Source organism: Bos grunniens, chromosome 1 (assembly GCF_055505025.1).
Source record: "Bos grunniens cultivar Pamir isolate PY7600 chromosome 1, Bosgru_T2T1.0, whole genome shotgun sequence".
In the NCBI taxonomy this organism is placed as follows: domain Eukaryota; kingdom Metazoa; phylum Chordata; class Mammalia; order Artiodactyla; family Bovidae; genus Bos; species Bos grunniens.
Genome location: NC_141165.1, coordinates 77,215,370 through 77,238,037, shown reverse-complemented (window position 1 = coordinate 77,238,037; position 22,668 = coordinate 77,215,370). Strand labels below are relative to the sequence as shown.

General features: G+C 43.5%; 1 protein-coding gene and 1 long non-coding RNA gene across 4 annotated transcripts; one reads left to right on the top strand and one right to left on the bottom strand.

Annotated features, from left to right (window-relative positions):
• Positions 1-1,333: 1,333 nt before the first annotated feature.
• On the bottom strand, positions 1,334-6,298 carry RTP1 (receptor transporter protein 1). 3 transcript variants are annotated; one of them, XM_086398651.1, is made up of 4 exons: positions 6,096-6,298; positions 5,851-5,946; positions 5,296-5,448; positions 1,334-3,254 (listed from the first exon to the last, which is right to left on the bottom strand). In XM_086398651.1, the coding sequence occupies exons 1-4, from the start codon at positions 6,296-6,298 to the stop codon at positions 2,735-2,737; spliced, it is 972 nt and encodes a 323-aa protein (XP_086254777.1). In that variant the 3' UTR covers positions 1,334-2,734. The 3 variants fall into 3 exon arrangements, with proteins under 3 accessions (XP_086254777.1, XP_086254775.1, XP_086254776.1); XM_086398649.1 differs by lacking the exon at positions 6,096-6,298 and having other exon boundaries at positions 5,296-5,908; XM_086398650.1 differs by lacking the exons at positions 5,296-5,448; positions 5,851-5,946; positions 6,096-6,298 and adding an exon at positions 3,699-3,833.
• Positions 3,840-21,909, top strand: LOC147379716 (uncharacterized). The gene is made up of 4 exons (XR_015163336.1): positions 3,840-3,970; positions 8,277-8,438; positions 14,601-14,738; positions 15,159-21,909. It is a non-coding gene; the product is annotated as an uncharacterized LOC147379716 (long non-coding RNA).
• The last annotated feature ends 759 nt before the right edge of the window (positions 21,910-22,668 follow it).

The following is a 22,668-nucleotide window of genomic DNA, read 5'->3' as shown; positions in this document are numbered from 1 at the left end:
GAAGGAAGTGATCAAGGCAGCACTTCTTGCTGACCCTAACCAAGGATTGCAGCCTCTCCAACCCCAATTCAGTGTCTACAGTTCTCCTCCTGGCTTGAACATCAAGACAAATGCACAGAACCTCTATTGGGAGAGGCCTGGGATCCTGAAACATCCCTGAGGTGTGTATTTATAACACCTAGGGTACATCTAACAAGTTCATCATGTGGCATGTGGCCATGTTTGCAAAGAAAGAACTGTCCCTGAGAAGTCTTTGCTAAGACAAGGGCTAAGCTGTGAGCTAGCCTAGCAAGTATAAGGGACAATAAGGGAGACAGAGGAGGTGTTCATAGATTCTAGACATCTTTCTACAGAGCAGTAAGAAGCCTAATGCTTTAGCAAAGATCTCTGGACTAAAACCAGGTGAGAGTTGGACTCCTTGCTCTGCCACTGCCTGACAGTGGGATCTGGAGTAACTTTGATCATGCTCTAGCATGCAGTATAGCTATAGACCAGTATTAAATAATTGCAACAAAGTTTGACAAGCATCTGGCAAGGGTGACAGAGATTAAAAAATGGAGACTCTCAGAGCAAGATAAAGCCATGGTCACAGGTGGACAGGCAGGAGCAGGGAGGTTTGAGGGAGGGTTAAGTTCCCAGCAGGGAGGGGTAGTGAGTAGGGAAACTGTGCCCAAATCCTAAAGAATCCAAGCGAGGTCATCAAGGAAGATCTCAGGGCTTATAATCATAAGTCTGGGTACAGAAGAAAACCTATTCCTCAGGTAGGCAGCATTACCCCAGGCAACTCAGGTGGGCCACCTGGGGGTCTGATTCTAATTCAGATCCTCAAGTGCCACCCAGGAAGTCTGATTCTATGGGTCTGAGGTAGTGGCTGAGCACTGACATTTCTCTAAAAGCTCTCCAGGATTTCTAAACAACAGCCAAGTTTGAGAATATCTGCTGTAAGCAGAGATCTCTGAGAGACAGAGCCCATCCCTTAGTGGCCACTGCATCAAGCCTGGCCAGACAGAAGGTGCTCAGGTATGCTTCCTGGATAAAGGAAAGAATACTGTGTACGTGAAGCAGAGGAAGTCACCAGCCAGTTATTAGAATCAGAGCAAGGCCGAGAATAAGACTGATCTTATGCTGAGTCCTCCCCTGAATGACTTGCCAAGGGCTGCCTGCATCCCTCCTGATTATGTACATGATTGGCCCTGACCTGGAAGCTGGAGCCAGATCAAGTTTATGTGAGGACCCCAGAAAGGGGAGAGAAGGGATCAGGGTATCCAACAGCCTATTACAGATCAAGGACACTGGTGAATCTCAAGCACACATTAATGACTACAAAGCCTGATTGAAGAAATCTCATCTTTATTAAAGCACCCTGCCTATATATAAATGGCCCTCCTCCTTCCACCACTACAGATGGTGGTGACTTTCTCTTAGAAAGGGGAGTGGTGAGGGAAGAAGAAGGAGTCGGTTATTAACAAAAGTGAGGTGAATGAGGACCATCAGAAATGAAGGTGGTTCCTGCTTCTTGCTCTCTGCCTCCCCCATACCTTATTCTATACCCCTACTGTCAGAAATCATCTCTCCCCCCTCTCCAAACCATATTGCATCCCATTTGAAAACTATCAGGATTCTTGCACCGACCTATGCACTTCTCTATGGGCAAAACCCTTTGCATCTTTAATGCTCCCGCTCTTACTAATGAACCCCCAACCCTGTAGTTCTGGGTGCACTGCTGACTTTGGTGAGAGGAACCAAGCCTGGCCAGTATGGGAAAGTCTCTCAACAAACAGCCCAGGAAGCCAGGTCTCTTTTCCTGTATTCTGACCATCAGAACCGCTGAGAATCAGTTGCACTTGGTCCCTGAACTTTGCAGACTCTTCACTATAATGAAGACACACTGATTTGTTTCCTAGGAATTTTGTGCTTTACTTCTAACACTCTACCTTCTAAACCCCTGCTAAATTCTCTGATGGTTCATATGTAGCAGGTGGGAAGCCAAGAGCTATGGGACTCCACCCTAATCCCATGACTTCCCTGAATGGAGGGAAGCTGGAAACTGGGAGTGTGACCCTGACATACCCAGAAAAAAAGGGCAGCCTAGTGCCCCCACCTCTCTCTCTCTCTCTTTGAGAGGAACCTCTGCTGTTTGTGTGGAGACAGAGCTCTGGAAGAGACTCATACACTAGGCAGAGGCTAATTTAAGGCCGAAGCTCCGGATGTGGGCGATAATGAGGGGAAGGGGTAGGGTGAACCAGAAAGCAAGGGTGAGCTCATCACTGGAAAGGCCCTTTAAGATCACCTAGTCCTGTAACTTTCAAACTTTTTAAAACCAGTTGGACCTTTTTCCATCCAAAACTCTTAAATAAAACTCCATCTAACATGGAGCTGCTCTGATTAAAGCAAGAGGAGGAAATAGGAGTTGGGGATGGGGATGGGAGGTAGGACCAGGGTGGGAAAGCCACTCTCTCAGTCTCCCTTCCAAATGCAAAAGTCCCTAAGGCACCATGTAGAGCATTGGGGGCCTGGGTCTCACTTTGAAAAGCCAATGATTAAACCCAAACCCTTAATTTTATAGATGGAAAAGCTGGGTGATTTGTGCAGGGTCCCTGTGGAGTCAGTGGTGGCACCAGCGCTAGAACTTAACCCCACTCCCAACCCAGGTCTCTCTTCACCCCCTCCCACCAGCTGGCTGGCCCCTCGGGCCTTGGGCCCCCAGCATCGCCCTGGGCCCAGCAAGGGAATCTTAGACGGAGCTGCGGAAGGAGAACTGCAGGTAGATGATCAGCAGCAGGACCGTGGCCCAAAACAAGCACCAGGGGATGGAGAAGAAATTGCAGCCAGAACCCTCCTCGGCCTGCGGCTTGGTGGGGCTGGGCGCCCGGGAGAAGGTATAGGTGGTCGCCTCCTCCTCCAGCAGCTTCTCGCTGGGCTTCCAGTGCACAATGCCCTCCTGGCAGGCCTCGCAGAACTCGCCGCGGTGCCGCCGGGTATCTTGGCGGCTGGCCACGTGGATGCGGTACTGGCCGCCGCGCTCTCCGTAGCACTGCTCGCGCAGGCTGGTGATGAGATTGTCCACGAGGCATTCGATGTTCTCCTCCAGCATGCTCGACTCGTCCAGCCGCGCCGTGCCGCACTCATAGCACAGCTGCTTGAAGACGCGCATGCGCACCGAGCCCGCCCGCTGGGCGCGGTCCAGGTACATGTGGAAGAGGATGACCAAGTGGGGCGACTGCCAGGTGTGCCAGCACCAGGAACAGTGGAACCTGCGGGGACGAGGAGAGGAGAGGACAGAGTGGAGACGGTGGAAACAGATTGCAGGAAGGAGGTATGGGGCAGGAGGCAGAGCTGGGAGGTGGAGGCGGTGTGTTTACGCCTCCCTGAGTTCATTAGCTTTCCCCAGGTGACTGCTCAGCCCGCCCTCTTGTGGACTCTGCTAGGACCAGAGACCCCGCCTCAGGATGCGCTTGGGATCCAGCAGTGCTCAGCCATCTCGGGGCCCTTCTCTGTGCCCTGCAGAAGCCTCAGTGCCCTCCATCTCAATGCCCAAGGGCCTTGCCTCTAGGAGAGTGGCCCTGGGCAGCTTTCCTCACATGGAAAACGTGCACATTGTACGAAAGGAGTTCTTCCTGCTCAAATATCCTTTGAGTCTGATAGCAGGGATGGCCCACATCACCTAGAAAACGCAAAATCCATCCACACGCTCTTACCTGTCAACACTGACTGTGAACAGGCTAGACCCAAATCAGGAGAAAATGACACCATTATCGCTTCTTAGCCTCTGGGCCAGTGCCAAGATTAATGTGTCTGAAGTCCTGGATATGGAGGCAATCTTCACCCAGAGTGAGCTAACTGGAGCCAGCTGGGGCTCTCAGGCTGTCAGCTGGGTCAAGAGGAGAAACCAGCCCTCCCCACTCAGCCCCACAAGCCCTGGGCCCTGTCAACGAGTGTCCAGTACTTTTGCATCTGTCCTGTCAGCTGGGTAAGGGGTTCCACATTTTCATTTTTTATCTATTTTCTTTTACTCACATCCTTTGGGGACTGTTTCCCCTCTCTGAAACAAAACTACAAAACTTGGAATGGAAAATGTCAGAACTAGAGGGACTTTAGGAGTCACCTAGTTAGCCCTTTGTTTTACTCTGAGGCACAGAGAGTAAGAAAGCGGAACACACAGTGAGTTAGAGGCAGAGCTGGTATCCAACACATAACAGGTGCCCAGTAGATGTTTCTTGAATTAAACTGAGTGACTTGAACCAGGAAAAGTAGGAAGGAAGGCCTTGCTTCTGACCCCCAGGCTGCACCACTCAGCCTCCAAACCTTGTGCCCCAGCGGCAAGACTTTACATAATCTACCCACGGACAAGAGTGCTGGAAAGTCATCTTGGACATTATTGTAAGTACGAATCACTTAGGAACCTTGTTGAAATGCAGGTTCTGATTCAGTAGGTCTAGAATGGGACCCAAGATTCTGCATCTTTAACAAGTTCCAGGTGATGCCGATACTACTGTTCTCTCTTTCTTCCACCAAGTGGGGAAAGAGATCCAAGAAGGAAACTGGATTGTTCAAAGGCCATGAAGAGTAGAGCTAGTTTCCAACATACTTCATGTGTTCAGTATTTTATATTAAGTCAAGCTGAATTAAATAGATTGAAACTGAATTGGTACAGGACCAGAACATAAATCTCTCAACCCACAAGCACGTCCCCCTTCTCTTGGCTTTCAACCTTTTTAAGAGGTTGAAAGTGAATGTCGCTTAGTCATGTCCTACAACTCTTTGTGACGCCCTGGACTATACAGTCCATGGAATTCTCTAGGCCAGAATACTGGAGTGGGTAGCCTTTTCTTTTTCCAGGGGATCTTCCCAACCCAGGGATCAAACCCAGGTCTCCTGAATTGCAGGCAGAGTCTTTACCAGCTGAGCCATAAGGGAAGCCCAAGAATACTGGGGTGGGTAGCCTATCCCTTCTCCAGTGAATCCTCCCAACCCAGGAATCAAACCGGGGTCTCCTGCATTGCAGGTGGATTCTTTAAAACTGAGCTATCAAAGAGGTTATTAAATATAAAAATAGATAAAATATCAGCACTTAGAGCTATGACTCAGAGAGGGAAAGTTACCAGGTGCTCAGTGGAAGAACTGGGGTCAAACTCACATATCCCAACTCCCAGTTAGCTCCTCTTCCTCTGTCTCCCAGTCTACAGTGGCCTCACAGCAAAGCTGACCCTTAGCACATGGGTTCTCCACGTTTCTGTCTCTTCTGGAAAGGTATCCCTGGGGCTGCCTGCAGAGCCTGTTTCCTGGGCTACTTACCTGCCTGAAGCATGCAACTCCAGGTACTGCTTCCAGCCTGGAGCTAGCACATTGTGCTTGAGGTTGGGATCTATGATGAGGTCCCAGCTGTCCGCTGGCTTTGCCTCCTCCATCTTCTCATAGAAGATTTTCTTCCATTCATCTGTGGTCACACTTTTACACATGGTCTCGTCAGGGGCGAGGGAGGGCAAGCTCCACTTGAGTGAGAACACAGGGAGTGAGGGCAGGTGCAGGGCAGGGCAGCGCAGTCTCCACGGTCTAAAAATCCTCATCAGTAGGACCGGGAGGAAGCGGGACCCAGCTCCCTCCTTTGTCCGCAGTGGAACCTGTTTCCACGGCAACCAGGCAGGGAGCCAAGAGACAGAGGTTGAGAAGGAGGGAGTCTCTGAAGGGGTGTTTCAGGGCCCCAAACTGAGGCTGCGGAGGCAGAGTTTGTGAATCTAAGCGGCCTTAGAAAGGGTGGGGGGCCTGAAAGGAGAGTGAGCTTCAGATCATCTCACTATGGCCTGCCAAGGGCATGCAGAGGCGAGGACCTGGGAAATGGCTCAGCTTTACCTTGCTGTCCCTGGAGGTATCATCAGCATCTGGCTGCTGTGGTAACCGTGATGCCTTTGGGAGCTAAAGAGAAATAAGGGATGGGAAGATGCAGACCTGTTAATAGATGCAGCAATAATAATAAACCCTTTCTCTGCACCCTCACCTGTCTTGCAACCAGCACTTTGCCATTTACAAAAACGATTGGAGGTCTCTTGACCCACAACTGTTATTGCCACTATACAGATCAGGAGACTGGGACTCACCTAGCATATAAATGGCAGAGCTCCTGGCAAAATCCAAGCTTTTGAGCCTGTACCAATCCATCAATTCGTTTGTCAAACATACCCATGTGCCAGGCTCTGTGTATGCCAGACAGTTGTACCAGTAACCAGAATGCAACAGAATCTGTGCTGTGACAGCCATGTAGAAGAGCAGCCACCTGTGCACAAAGGTGGGACCATTGCATCAGCCTGGCAGACGCAGAAAAGATAATCTTCAACTTGTTTATAGAAGCGGAACATAATACCCATGGGGAAAACAACCTTTACTATTGGTGCCTCTTTGGCTAATCTTTAATACATTTTCCTTTATAAAAGTCATACAGGTTTTTTATAGAAAAATTGGAAAATATAGATCAAACAAGGCAAAGATAAGATTCTTCCTAATACCCGTGCTCAAGATAGTCACTGTTAATATTATGATGTGCACACCCTGCCTGTTATTTTTCTGTACATGTACAAGTGTATATATATGTGTGTGTATGTGCATGTGTATGCATATATACACACATACATCATTAATATTATTCCATCTCAGAAGCTGCCTATATGCTGTTATATGGTTGAGCATAATTTATTTAGGAAACCCTCTTTGCAGGGGCATTAATTTTTCTCAACATTTCACAATTACACTCACTTCCTATTTGAATAAAGCTTATTGCTGACGCTCACGGGCCTGCATTTCAGGCATGAGAGATGATGCTTCCTGCAGTTGGAAAACACGCTTGTGGCTCTACTCCTGTAGAAGCTTGATGTGGCTAGAACATAAGCAGGCTCTTGCAACAGCATAACTTGTAGACCGCCTACAGATTCTGAAGCTTAAGGATGAAAAAGAAGGGCCTAAATCGCCTATGTGATACCCGAGACTGTCTTCCAAGTGATTCTTCTGCTTTTGCATGAATGCTTGATGCTTTGGCATCCTTTATTTTAGCCTCAGTTTATTCAGATAGGCAGTGGGATAATAACGAAGCAGTGTCTCTGGTGATTAAAAGCAGGAGCTCTGAAATTGCTTGCCTAGGTAGTTTTTTTCTCTCTCTCTTTTTTTTTTTTTGAATGCTCTTATATCCTCTTGGGTATCCTAATATATTTATATATATCATTTCAAAATGTATGTTGGTGTTTTATGTGAATACATTTTAAATTTGCACAGCAACAGCAATCACTCGCACTTAAGCGAGGTATCAGGCATTTTCCTAAGTACTGTATATGTCTTAATTTATTTCATCTTAATAATAATCTCTATACAGAGGTAATATCAGCAGCTTCACCATTCCTGTGATGCCATAGACATTTGATGAAAGGCACCCAGGTTCAGCGGAGAAGGAAATGGTAACCCACTCCAGTACTCTTGCCTGGAAAATCCAGTGGGCGGAAGAGCCTGATAGGCTGCAGTTCATGGGGTCACAAAGAGTCTGACACGATTGAGTGACTTCACTTTCACTTTTCACTTTCATGCACTGGAGAAGGAAATGGCAACCCACTCCAGTGTTCTTGCCTGGAGAATCCCAGGGACAGCAGAGACTGGTGGGCTGCCATCTATGGGGTCACACAGAGTCAGGCCCAACTGAAGTGACTTAGCAGCAGCAGCAGCAGCAACCCAGGTTCAGTGTAGAGAACACTGAACTGGAAGGTGGAGATATCAACATATATCCTCAGCCCTTTTACTGGCTTCCTTTGTGACCATGGTCAAGTCACTTCTCTTAGCCTCAGTTTGTTCATCTGTTCAGTGAAGAATTAGAGTAGAGGGCAAGGCTAAGGTCCCCTTTGACTGTAGGCACATATGAATTCATGGAGCTTTATACTTAGAAACCCGAATCCTTGGAGGACAAGATGTAGGCTGGAGGCCACTGGATGGCAGAAGGACGCTTCTCATGAGGCATCGCAGGTAGTGCCTGGGGCCAGGGTCTGTCTGTCTGGGGGCTGCTACGTAGTTAAAGGTCTCTGGGGAGGTGTCAGTCCACTAGCTTTGTATAGGACATAATAAGAAGGACAGAAATTAAGTCAGAACCACAGCACATTCATGCTGGAAAGGATTTTTAGGCTCATTAAACTTTTATCCTTCAAGTCAGTGTTCTTGTCTCTGAGTTAAGGCAGTTGATATCCAGAGAAGTACATAAACTGACTAACCAGCCTCAGAGGTGTGATGGGAGCTGTCTTACATTGCAGCCACAGGCCAAGGAGAGAGTGGAAACTGAGGATATTTCCAGGAAGTATGTGAACTCGTTGTGAAACCAAAGTGTGTTACCTGATATCAGGAACAAATTCTCTAGAAGTATTTTGCAGTTGTTGCTACAATAAACATTATGATGAAAGACAAGAACACAGAAGGTAAGAAGCACCAGAGGTGTGTGTGTGTGTGTGTGTGCGTGTGTCCACATGTGTGTGTGTAACCAGCTGATGCAATTCCCACTGGCACAAATTAAGTTTAATTTAGAACCTGAGCTTACTATTGTGGAGATCTATGTAGTACATCCTTCTGTATAGGGGAATATTTTCTCTAATATAATAATATTTCTATCAATGCAAATAACCCTACTGTATTGCAACTTGCTCTCTATCAAATGAACTCTGATGCCATGAAATCCACAATTTAGAGATTGCCAGTCTTTTAGCATCAGGATTCTTGGGCTCTAATCAATATAAATTGATAAGAGGCCAGAGGAAAAATTCAGGCAAGGCTTTGCTGGGACTTGTGCTGCAGCAGGAAGGGGTGGAAACAAGTAAGGGGTTCTCTTGCTCATTCCCTGAAGGGAGCAATGAGCTAGTTCTTTGTATGGGGTGGGTCCAGGGGTCGTGCCAGAGGGGTAGCTTAGGTAGTTTGACCCTTGTACTAAGGGCAAGGGGCATGCACAGAACCTTGTTTTTGCTTTGAACCCGTCTGAAGTGGCAGTGGGCTTTTGGTCTTTTCATATCCTGATGTTCTTAATTTGCCCCAACTGCACATGCCTGCAATTGTTTTTAGCCCCTTATAGTTTCTTCGTTTTTTGTTTTCTGTTTTTTTTTTTGCTTGAGGGTATGTTTGTCCAGCTGCAAGCACTGCAGCAGAGGGGCCCTTGTCCCAGCCTGTCTCAAATATAGATGTCTTTAAAGCCAATGACATCACCTTGACCAGTTTCTTAAAGTTTGTGATCACAATTTAAACCCATTAAATAGTTTAAAGCTAAATCCCCAAGTAGAAAATAGTGTGGCAGTGCGGGAGAAAGAAGGAAGAAAACCATGTGTCTAATTTGGTATTTGGCTCAATCAGAAATATTTCCTGAAGTTTATTATTCTATTATTGCTTATCAAAATGTTATAAAAATAAACATCCTCGCTCTTAAAATAACACACTAATGACAAGTGATTCTCAGCCATGAACAATGCCATATCCCTAAAGGGCAAGGGGGTATGTTTGCTGGTTGGATCAATGACTAGACGTTTCTGTTGGCACACAGTGCCTGGAGACCAAGGATCTAAATACACCTGACATTTCCACAACAAAGAACTGTCCTTCCTAAAATGACCTACATTTTCTGAACCCAAATAGTAAGCCCCTCCATGATCTGTTGATTTGCTGGTATAAAGAGCCCAGGTGGTAATCTCAACTTCCACCTAATTAAACGATTTTTTTCTTCCTTGATGGAAACATTCCTCCCTTGGAAACCAAAAGTTGTGGCAGAAAGGAAGCAAAGAGTAAACCAAAAACAAACATACAAAACACTCTAACTAACTAACTGCTAAGTCACTTCAGTCGTGTCCGACTCTGTGCAACCCCATATACGGCAGCCCACCAGGCCCCCCCATCCCTGGGATTCTCCAGGCAAGAACACTGGAGTGGGTTGCTATTTCCTTCTCCAATGCACAAAAGTGAAAAGTGAAAGTGAAGTCGTTCAGTCGTGTCTGACTCTTAGTGACCTCATGGACTGCAGCCTACCAGGCTCCTCTGTCCATGGGATTTTCCAGGCAAGAGTACTGGAGTGGGGTAACTAATCAGTAACTAAAATCTCAAAAACAACCGAATGATCTCTGTTCATTTCCAAGGCAAACCATTCAATATCACAGTAATCCAAGTCTGGCCCCCAAACAGTAATACTGAAGAAGCTGAAGTTGAACGGTTCTATGAAGACCTACAAGACCTTTTAGAACTAACACCCAAAAAAGATGTCCTTTTCATTATAGGGGACTGGAATGCAAAAGTAGGAAGTCAAGAAATACCTGGAGTAACAGGCAAATCTGGCTTTGGCGTACAGAATGAAGCAGGGAAAAGGCTAATAGAGTTTTGCCAAGAGAACGCACTGGTCATAGCAAACACCCTCTTCCAACAACACGAGAGAAGAGTCTACACGTGGACATCACCAGATAGCCAACACTGAAATCAGATTGACTATATTCTTTGCAGCCAAAGATGGAGAAGCTCTATAGAGTCAGCAAAAACAAGACCAGGAGCTGATGGTGGCTCAGATCATGAACTCCTTATTGTAAATTCAGACTTAAATTGAAAAAAGTGGGGAAAACCATTAGACCATTCAGGTATGACCTAAATCAAATCCCTTACGATTATACAGTGGAAGTGAGAAATAGATTTAAGGGACCAGATCTGATAGAGTGCCTGATGAACTATGGATGGAGGTTCGTGACATTGTACAGGAGACAGGGATCAAGACCATTCCCAAGAAAAAGAAATGCAAAAAGGTAAAATGGTTGTCTGGGGAGGCCTTACAAATAGCTGTGAAAAGAAGAGAAGTGAAAAGCAAAGGAGAAAAGGAAAGATATAAGCATCTGAATGCAGAGTTCCAAAGAATAGCAAGAAGAGATAAGAAAGCCTTCCTCAGCGATCAATGCAAAGAAATAGAGGAAAACAACAGAATGGGAAAGACTAGAGATCTCTTCAAGAAAATGAGAGATAACAAGGGAACATTTCATGCAAAGATGGGCTCAATAAAGGACAGAAATGGTATGGACCTAACAGAAGCAGAAGATATTAAGAAGAGGTGGCAAGAATACACAGAAGAACTGTACAAAAAAGATCTTCACGACCCAGATAATCACGATGGTGTGATCACTCACACTCACCTAGAGCCAGACATCCTGGAATGTGAAGTCAAGTGGGCCTTAGAAAGCATCACTAGGAACAAAGCTAGTGGAGGTGATGGAATTTCAGTTGAGCTATTTCAAATCCTGAAAGATGATACTGTGAAAGTGCTGCACTCAACATGCCAGCAAATTTGGAAAACTCAGCAGTGGCCAGAGGACTGGAAAAGGTCAGTTTTCATTCCAATCCCAAAGAAAGGCAATGCCAAAGAATGCTCAAACTACCACACAATTGCACTCATCTCACATGCTAGTAAAGTAATGCTCAAAATTCTCCAAGCCAGGCTTCAGCAGTACATGAACCATGAACTTCCAGATGTTCAGGCTGGTTTTAGAAAAGGCAGAGGAACCAGAGATCAAATTGCCAACATCTGTTGGATTATCTGAAAAAGTTCCAGAAAAACGTTTATTTCTGCTTTATTGACTATGCCAAAGTATTTGACTGTGTGGATCACCACAAACTGTGGAAAATTCTGAAAGAGATGGGCATACAAGACCACCTGATCTGCCTCTTGAGAAATCTGTATGCAGGTCAGGGAGCAACAGTTAGAACTGGACATGGAACAATAGACTGTTTCCAAATAGGGAAAGGAGTAAGTCAAGGCTGTATATTGTCACCCTGCGTATTTAACTTATATGCAGAGTACATCATGAGAAACGCTGGGCTGGAAGAACCACAAGCTGGAATCAAGATTGCCTGGAGAAATATCAATAACCTCAGATATGCAGATGACACCACCGTTATGGCAGAAAGTGAAGAAGAACTAAAGAGCCTCTTGATGAAAGTGAAAGAGAAGAGTGAAGAAGTTGGCTTAAAGCTCAACATTCAGAAAGCTAAGATCATGGCATCTGGTCCCATCACTTCATGGCAAATAGATGGGGAAACAGTGGAAACAGTGACAGACTATATGTTTTTGGGCTCCAAAATCACTGCAGATGGTGATTGCAGCCATGAAATTAAAAGATGCTTACTTCTTGGAAGGAAAGTTATGACCAACCTAGACAGCACATTAAAAAGCAGAGACATTACTTTGCCAATAAAGGTCCATTTAGTCAAAGGTATGGTTTTTCCAGTAGTCATGTATGGATGTGAGAGTTGGACTATAAAGAAAGCTGAGAGCTGAAGAATTGATGCTTTTGAACTGTGGTATTGGAGGAGACCCTTGGGAGTCCCTTGGATTACAAGGAGATCCAACCACTCCATCCTAAATGAAATCAGTCCTGAATATTCATTGCAAGGACTGACACCGAAGGTGAAACTCCAATACTTTGGCCACCAGATGTGAAGAAATGGCTCATTGGAAAAGATTTTGATGCTGGGAAAGATTGAAGGAGGGAGGAGAAGGGGACGACAGAGGGTGAGATGGCTGGATGGCATCACTGACTCGATGGACGTGAGTCTGAGTGAACTCCGGGAGTTGGTGATGGACAGGGAGGCCTAGTGTGCTGCAGTCCATGGGGTCGCAAAGAGTCGGACATGACTAAGCAACTGAACTGAACTGAACTAAAATCACTAGTGTACCATCAGAGGTAATTTTGAGAGAGCTTTTCCACCTCTTAATACTTGAGGCTGAGGAAAACAGCACTAAACCTTGGTTGCTAATTTAGAGTATATGCCACATCCTGGAGAATAATACCCCAGTCCTACAAGGTCAGCTGTGTGTTAGTCGATCAGTTGTGTCCAAGTCCTAGTGACCCCATGTATTGTAGCCCACCAGGCTCCTCTGTCCATGGAATTTCTCAGGTAAGAATACTGGAGTAGGTTGTCATTCCCTTCTCCAGGGGATATTCCCCACCTGGTATCAAGCTCAGCTCTCCTGCATCGCAGCCAGATTCTTTACCATCTGAGCCACCAGGGACGCCCTGCAAGGTCACCTAGATGGCTCTATAAATGAGTCTTCCAGAGGCCTCCCACTGTTTATTCAGGTCAGTCACTTTAGAGTGATGGGATATGTAGTAAGACAAATGAATTCCGTGAGCATGAACCCAAACAATGCTATGCAGAATATCATAGTGGCAAATAAGGTATTCTCTAGGCTCACTGCTGAGTGTCCAAATGACAAGATGTCAATGATCAGCATTGAACCCTTTACTGGGGGGCACAATCCCATGGGGAACCCGCTAACCACCTGGTGGCAGTTTGATTATACTTGACCATTTCCATCAGGGAAATGAAAATAGGTAGAACTTTGTTTTTAACTGAAATAGACAAGTACTATGGATACAGGTTTCTCTTCCTTCTTCATAATGCTGTGGCATTTGTGGACTTTCAGAATTCCTTATTCACTATTATGGCATTCCTCAGCTACTTAGGTGTCCTCATTGCATGGTGGATGGTTTCCAGGAAGGAGCATTCCAAGAGGAAGGAAATGGAAGCTGCCAGTCCTCTTAAGTCTGGGGTCAGAAATCCCAGAATATCATTCCTATCATATTCTGTTGGTCAAAGCAATCACAGGGCCAGAGTGAAGGAGATAGAAAACGAACTCCGCCTCTTTTTAAAATTGAAGTACCATTGGTTTACAATGTCGTGTTAGTTTCAGCTGTACAGCAAAGTGATATAGTTACACATATATATCTGTAATTTTTCAGATTCTTTTCCACCATAGGTTATTACAGGATATCGAACATAGTTCCCTGTGTTATACATAGGTCCTTGTTGTTTATCTACTTTGTGTATAGTAGTGTGTATCTGTTAATCCCAAACTCCTAAGTTATCCCTCTCTCAGCCCCTTATCTGAGTGCCCATGGGGAACAAGTCTAGAAGGCTCAAACAGATTAACACACCAGCCCGGAACTAGCCAAGTCTGCCCCAGAGTGAGCTCATGGGTTATAGTGACCCAGGCATCACCCAGACCACTTGTGCCTGACTGAGAAGGATTTTGGCATACATAGCCATTTTAACCCAAGTGTTACCTTCACTATTTTCTTTGGACTCTTTGCCATTGTTTGACTGAATTGCATTTTAACATCTGGGACACCTCACCTGCTTCTGGAAGCAACTGGCCTCTTGTCTAACTATATGGTGCCATATACCCCTGCATATTATATATAATATGATATTCAGTACATATCTACATATATAAACTCTCAGAAACTACAAGGAGAGAGAGAAGTATAAAGAATTGTGGAATGAATGAGAGCAAGAAAAACTGAGGTGGGGGGGCGGTCTCCATTCTGTCGCTGACTTGCTGTGTTACCCAAAGAAGCTGACCTCTCTGGTCCTACATTTCTGTAACCCTAAGGTTAATAGAATTGTACCACATATCTGTAAGTTTCTTCTTTGTCCTAACAATTTACGGGCCCACAGTTATATGAAACACCTAAAGCTCTGGCAAAGGTAGGATTTCCCTCTTCAAACGCCACCTAGGAGAATAAGATGGCAGAGGAGTAGGTGGATATGGAGTACATCTCTCTCCACAGATACTTCAGGAATACACCTTCACACAGAAGTGCATGCAGAACACCAGCTGAGAGTGGACAGGAGTACCTGATGAGTGGAAAAGAATATATAGATCCATGCAAAACTCAGTAGGATGAAGGAACTAGAGGGAAAAACAGGTATGTTAGTAGGACTGGACCTGCCCTCGGCGGGTGGGGGAAGCAGGGGTCTGATTCCCACATCGGGGCAATTGTCTGAGTCAGAGGAGAAACATTTAAGGTTGAGAGTGAAACAGCTGATCTGTGGCAGCCTAAATGGAATGAGAATCAAATAGTCCTTGCCTCAGACATACATACCCCGGACAGGGATGCAGGTCCCCTGGAAGGTGCAGTGGCTGGGAGTTGGAGTTTAGGGATTGTGGAGCAATCCCAAGGTGAGGGCTGCTGTTCACTGTGGAGAGATGGATTGAGGGTATGTGAGGGAGGAGGTTGTGGTGGGAAATGCCTGTGGAGGGAAGCCAGGCAGCCATGGAAGCAAGGTGATATGCTGAGTCATGCTTAGGAGGTGGAGCCATCACCATATCCTTTCTCTTCCCACAGGCCAGCATCAGCAGCTGAACAATAGAGAGGCTGGACCATCAAACACCTGACGCACGGAACTACAGAGTAGGAACCCACCCAGAGTGCCCCTTTAAGTGCCTGACACACCAATCCACAGAGTAGGACCCAAGCCAGGGGGTCCCCTCTATGTGCCTGATGCTCCAGATAACAGAGAAGGACCCCAGGCAAGGCAGCCCTCTAAATGCCTGAACAGGCGAAGCTATGGAGAAAGACTGGCCAAAGAGGTCTTCTGATCGCCAGCTACAAAAGGCTAGAAAAAAAGACTCTGATAGGGCCATAACTTCTGCTATGGAGACAGTCCATGTCCCTGCATACTTGGCACCACCAGGGTCCCCACAAGCCAAGCAGCTGCACCACCTTCACGCTCAGCCCTCACTCGGGCAGAGCTACCACAGGCAAAAAAAGTCTTATGTCTGTGCATGCAGGGTTGTTTCAGTCGTGAACAACTCTTTGCAGCACTGGTGACCATGGCTTGCCAGGCTTCTCTGTCAGGCGGGTTCTCCAGGCAAGAATACTGGAGCATATTGGCCAATACTGGTTGCCATACCCTTCTAGAGCACCATATTTCCTGCTGACCTAGGTGCCAACTCCCCTGAGTACCTGGTGTTGCCAGAACCTCTGCAACCCCAGCATCTACACTACCTCCACACCTGGCCCTCAATGGGACAGACCCAAGTCCTCCAGGGAAGCTTCAGGAGCAAACCCTAGTGGACGACCCACATGCAGAGGTGGAAATAAAACCCAGGGGCAGTGTGACTAAGGAAGAAGACCCAAAACCTTCCCACCAGCTGAACAAGTTGCAGATTAAATCCACACGATCAACTAGGCAGACTCTGTGTATATGGATATACAAAAGGACACTGAGAGCTCCCCCAAAAGAAAACGCACTAATTCTGATAGCTGTGGACTTTGGAGGCAAGAAAACACAGGAGTAGGACCAGATTAGAATCTGAGCTGCCCCCACAGCAGGTCCAGAGATCAACACAGTGTTGGAGGGCATCTTAGGAAAGTGAGGTGTACTGTGACTCCCAGTGAGGGAAAGGATTCTGACAGCAGTGACTCAAGAAAAAATTTACTATTCTTACATTTCTACTTGTTCTATAGACCTTTGGGTTTTTCCCCCCTTTTTTTTGTCCCCCCTCTGGTATAGTTGTCGATTTTATTGGCACTATGAAATCTAATTAAGCTTTTGAGCATTTTTTTTTCCTCAGTCACATTTTTTATTGTTGTTATAAACCTCTGCCTCTATGTTGGGCTTTTGCAGTTGTGTGTTTTTTAATTTTTTTCTCACTTCTTGCCCTTTTTTCTCTTCTCTTTTTTAATTTTAATTTTTTAAAACCTATTATTATTTTTTCTACATTTATTCTTTTGTTTCCTTTCCTACTGTCCTTTTCCCATTGCAGTTAATCTTTAATGTATATAAATCTTCTTTGCTGCTGCTAAGTCACTTCAGTCATGTCCGACTCTGTGCGACCCCATAGATGGCAGCCCATCAGGCTCCCCCGTCCCTGGGATTCTCCAGGCAAGAACACTGGAGTGGGTTGCCATTTCCTTCTCCAATGCATGAAAGTGAAAAGTGAAAGTGAAGTCGCTCAGTCGTGTCCGACTCTTAGCGACCCCATGGACTGCAGCCCACCAGGCTCCTCCGTCCATGGGATTTTCCAGGCAAGAGTACTGCAGTCGGGTGCCATTGCCTTCTCCGAAATCTTCTTTATCTACCTCTATTTAACTTTGCATATCTATTATTTCTTTCTTTCCTTTTCTCTCAGCATATTGTTTTATTTTACTGCTTTACTCCCCAATGGCACCTTGCTTTAGTTTTGTTTTCCAATGTGTGCTTTAGTTCAGTTTAGTTCAGTTCAGTCACTCAGTCGTTTCCAGCTCTTTGCTACCCCATGGACTCCAGCACACCAGGCCTCCCTGTCCATCACCAACTCCCAGAGTTTACTCAAATTCATGTCCATTGAGTCAGTGATGCTATTCAACCGTCTCATCCTCTGTTGTCCGCTTCTCTTCCTGCTTTCAATCTTTCCCAGCATCAGGGTCTTTTCAAATGAGTCAGTTCTTTGCATCAGGTGGCCAAAATACTGGAGTTTCAGCTTGGGTGTCAGTCCTTGCAATGAATATTCAGGACTGATTTCCTTTAGGATTGACTGGTTGGATCTTCTTGCTGTCCAAGGGACTCTCAAGAATCTTCTCCAACACCACAGTTCAAAAGCATCAGTGCTTCAGTACTCAGCTTTCTTTATAGTCCAACTCTCACATCCATACATGACTACTGGAAAAACCAGAGCTTTGACTTAATGGACCTTTGTTGGCAAAGTAATGTCTCTGCTTCTTAATAAGCTGTCTAGATTTATCATAACTTTTCTTTCAAGGAGCAAGTGCCTTTTAATTTCATGGCTGTAATCACCATCTGCAGTGATTTTGGAGCCCAGGAACATAAAGTCTGTCACTGTTTCCACTGTTTCCCCATCTATTTGCCATGAAGTGATGGGACCAGATGCCGTGATCTTAGCTTTCTGAATGTTGAGCTTTAAGCCAACTTTTTCACTCTCCACTTTCACTTTCATCAAGAGGCTCTTTAGTTCTTCACTTTCTGCCATAAGGGTGCTGTCATCTGCATATCTGAGGTTATTGATATTTCTCCCAGCAATCTTGATTCCAGCTTGTTCTTCATCCAGTCCAGCGTTTCTCATGATGTACTCTGCATAGAAGTTAAATAAGCAGGGTGACAATACACAGCCTTGACGTACTCCTTTCCCTATTTGGAACCAGTCTGTTGTTCTATGTCCAGTTCTAACTGTTGCCTCTTGACCTGCACAGATATTTCTCAGGAGGCAGGTCAGGTGGTCTGGTATTCCCATCTCTTTCAGAATTTTCCACAGTTTGTTGTGATCCACACAGTCAAAGGCTTTGGCATAGTCAATAAAGCAGAAGTAGATGTTTTTCTGGAACTCTCTTGCTTTTTCAATGATCCAGTGGATGTTGGCAATTTGATCTCTAGTTTCTCTGCCTTTTCTAAAACCAGCCTGAACATCTGGAAGTTCATGGTTCACGTATTGTTGAAGCCTGGCTTGGAGAATTTTGAGCATTATTTTACTAGCGTGTGAGATGAGTGCAATTGTGTGGTAGTTTGAGCACCCTTTGGCATTGCCTTTCTTTGGGACTGGAATAAAAACTGACCTTTTTGCTTTAGTTAGTTTTTTTTTTTTTTTTTTTTAACTGGTAGATATAATTTTTGGTTTTCTTTGTTCACCAGGTCAATCTATTGTACTTTTTTTTGTTGGACTGTTTTGATTTTACTTATGGGTGTATATGTATATGTGAATATTCAGTCACACTTTTTATTGTTATAAACCTCTGCCTCTATGTTAGGCTTTTGCAGTTCTGTGGTTTTCCTTTTTTTTTTTTTTTTCATTCTTCCTTTCTTTTTCTTTCTTCCTTTTTTTTTCTTTTATCTTTTTTAAATTCAGTTTTTAATCTTTTAAAACCAATTATATTTTCTCTACATTTATTCCTTTGTTTGCCTTTCCTACTGTTCTTTTCCTCTTCTATTTAATCTTTAATGCATGTAAATCTTCTTCATCTACCTCTATTTAACTATGCATATCTATTCTTTTTTCTTTTTTTTCTTTCCTTTCCTCTCAACATATTTTAAAATTTTGTTTTCATTGCTTTATTCCCCACTTAGGACCCTGCTTTAATTTTGTTTTCCAGTTTGTGCTTTAGTCAGTTTTGTTCTTAACTGGTCAGAGAAGGCGATGACACCCCACTCCAGTACTCTTGCCTAGAAAATCCCATGGACGGAGGAGCCTGGTAGGTTGCAGTCCATGGGGTCGCAAAGAGTCAGACATGACTGAGCGACTTCACTTTCACTTTTCACTTTCATGCATTGGAGAAGGAAATGGCAACCCACTCCAGTGTTCTTGCCTGGAGAATCCCAGGGACGGGAGAGCCTGGTGGGCTGCTGTCTATGGGGTCGCACAGAGTTGGACACGACTGAAGCGACTTAGCAGCAGCAGTTCTTAACTGGTAAATATAATTTTTGATTTCCTTTGTTCACCTGGTCAGTCTACAGTACTTTATTTTTGTTGGACTGTTTTGATTTTGCTTATGGGTGTATATCTGTATATTCCATTATTTTAATCATTATTTGTCTGATTTTGTAATTGTCATTTGTCTGGTGTTCATTTTGGGGTATTTGTTTTAATTTCACTTAATATCATAACAAACCACTTGTGGAATCTTCATTTCTGACCAGAGATCAAACCCTGAGCCTTCGGAGTGGGAACACTGACTTCAAGACCCTAGACTACCAGAAAACTAACCCTGGGGAGTATCAAGTAGTGAGAACTCACACAAAGGAAACCACTTGAATACAAGACTGGGCATCACCCAACCACCAGTAGCACCCTGTGCAGGACACCTCATCTAAATGACAAACAAAACAAAAATACAGACCCAATCATTAGCAGACAGGATTACCACCTCACTCAGCTTCGCCCATCAGAGGAAAAACAAGCAAACAAACTCAGCACAAACTCACCCTATACAAAGCTTACACAAGCCCCTGGACCAACCTTAGGAGGGCAGAAACCAAAAGGAATAAAGAATTTAACCTTGAAGCCTGGGGAAAGGAGACCTCAAACACAATAAGTTTAAAAAAAAAATAATGAAAAGGCAGAGAAATACTACACAAATTAAGGAAGAAATTAGAAACACAGAAGTCCAAATAAATGAAGAGGAAATAGGCAAGCTACCTGAAAATGTATTCAGAATAATGATAGTAAAGTGGTCAAAAACCTTGAAAACAAAATGGAGAAAATGCGAGAATCAATTAACGAAGACCTAGAAGAATTAGCGAATAAACATACAAAGAAAAACAACACAATTACTGAAATTACAAATACTGTAGAAGGAATCAATAGCAGAATATCTGAAGCAGAAGAAACAATCAGTGAGCTGGAAGATAAAATGGTGGAAATAACTACTGAAGACCAGAATAAAGTAAAAATGAAAAGAACTGAGGATAGTCTCAGAGACTGCTGGGACAATATCAAACACACCAACATTCAAATTATAGGCCTTCCAGAAGAAGAAGAGAAAAAGAAAGGGTATGAGAAATTTTTTGAAGAGATTATAGTTGAAATTTTCCTCAGCATGGAAAAGGAAATAGTCAATCAAGTCCAAGAGACACAAAGAGTCCCATACAGGGTAAACCCAAGGAGAAATATGCCAAGACACATACTAATCAAACTAACAAAGACTAAACACAAAGAAAGAATATTAAAAGTAGCAAGGGAAAAGCAATAAGTAACATACAAGGGAAACCCCATACGCTTAACAGCTGATCTTTCAGCAGAAACTCTACAGGCCAGAAGGAAATGGCAGGATATATTTAAAGTACTTAAAGGGAAAAATATACAACCAAGATTACTGTATCTGGCAAGGATTTCATTCAAAATTGATGGAGAAATAAAAAGCTTTTCAGACAAGCAAAAGTTAAGAGAATTCAGTACCACCAAACCAGCTTTACAATAAATGTTAAACAGACTTATATAGTCAAGAAATACAAGAGAAGAAAAAGACCTACAAAATCAACCCCAAACAATTAAGCAAATGGCAATAGGAACATATATATCAATAATTACTTTAAATGTAAATGGGTTAAATGTGCCAACCAAAAAACACAGACTGGTTGAATGGATACACAAACAAGACCTATATATATACTGTCTACAAAAAACCCACTTCAGACCTAAAGACACATATAGACTGAAAGTGAGAGGATGGAAAAATATATGCCATGCAAATGGGAAGCAGAAGAAAGCTGGAGTAGCAATCCTCATGTCAGACAAAACAGACCTTAAAATAAAGATTACAGGAGATAATGGAGGACACTACATAATGATCAAGGCATCAGTCCAAGAGGAAGACATAGCAATTGTAAATATCTATGCACCCCACATAGGAGCACCTCAATACCTAAGACAAACACTAACAGACATAAAAGGAGAAATTGACAGTAACACAATAATAGTAGGAGACTTTAACACCCCACTCACACCAATGGAAAGATCATTAAAACAGAAAGTTAATAAAGAAACACAAGTCTTAAATGATACATTAGATGAGATGGATCTCATTAATATCTTCAGGACATTCCATCCAAATGCAGAAGAATACACCTTCTTCTCAAGTGCACATGGAACATTCCCCAGGATAGACCACATTTTGGGTCACAAATCAAACCTCAGTAAATTTAAGAAAATTGAAATCATATCAAGCATCTTCTCTGACCACAATGCTATGAGACTAGATATCAATTACAAGAAAAAAAAATGTAAAAAATGCAAACACATGGAGATTAAACAATACGTTTTTAAATAGCCAACAGGTTACTGAAGAAATCAAAAGGGGAAATAAAAAAAAATTCTAGAAACAAATGACAGTGAAAACACATCAACTCAAAACCTGTGGGATGCAGCAAAAGCAGTTCTAAGGGGGAAATTTATAACAATGCAATCCTACCTCAAGAAACAAGAAAAACATCAAATAGACAACTTTAGGTTGTCTAAACCTAAAGTTATTGGAAACCTAAAAAAACTGGAAAAATAACAAAAAAAAAAATAGTAGAAGGAAAGAAATCATAAAGATAAGAGCAGAAATAATCGAAAAAGAAATGAAAGAAATAACAGTAAAGATTAATAAAACTAAATTCTGGTTCTTTGAGAAGAAAAACAAAATTGACAAACCTTTAGCCAGATTCATCAAGGAAAAAAGAAGAATCAAATTAACAAAATTAGAAATGAAAAAGAAGAGGTTGCAACAGACAATATAGAAATACAAAGGATTATAAGAGACTATTATGAATAACTATATGGCAATAAAATTGATAACCTCAAAGAAATGGACAGATTCTTAGAAAAGTTCAATCTTCCAAGACTGAACCAGGAAGAAATAGAAATTATGAATCACCCAATTACAAGCACTGAAATTGAAGCTGTGATCAAAAATCTCCCATAAAACAAAAGCCCAGGACCAGATGGCTTCACAGGAGAATTCTATCAAACAATTAGAGAAGAACTAATGCCTATCCTTCTAAAACGCTTTCAAAAAATTCCAGAGGAAGGAACACTTCCAAACTCATTCTATGAGGCCACCATCACCCTGATACCAACACCAGACAAAGACAACACAAAAAAGTAAAACTATAGACCAATATCACTGATGAACATAGATGCAAAAATCCTCAACAAAATTTTAGCAAACAGAATTCAGCAACTTATCAAAAAGCTCACACACCATGATCCCAAGTTGGGTTTATTCCAAGGATGCAAGGATTCTTCAATATATGCAAATCAATCAATGTGATACACCATATGAGCAAATTGAAAGATAAAAACATATGATAATCTCAATAGATGCAGAAAACACCTTTGACAAAATTCAGCACCCAAAATTCAGTTTTTATGATTAAAACTCT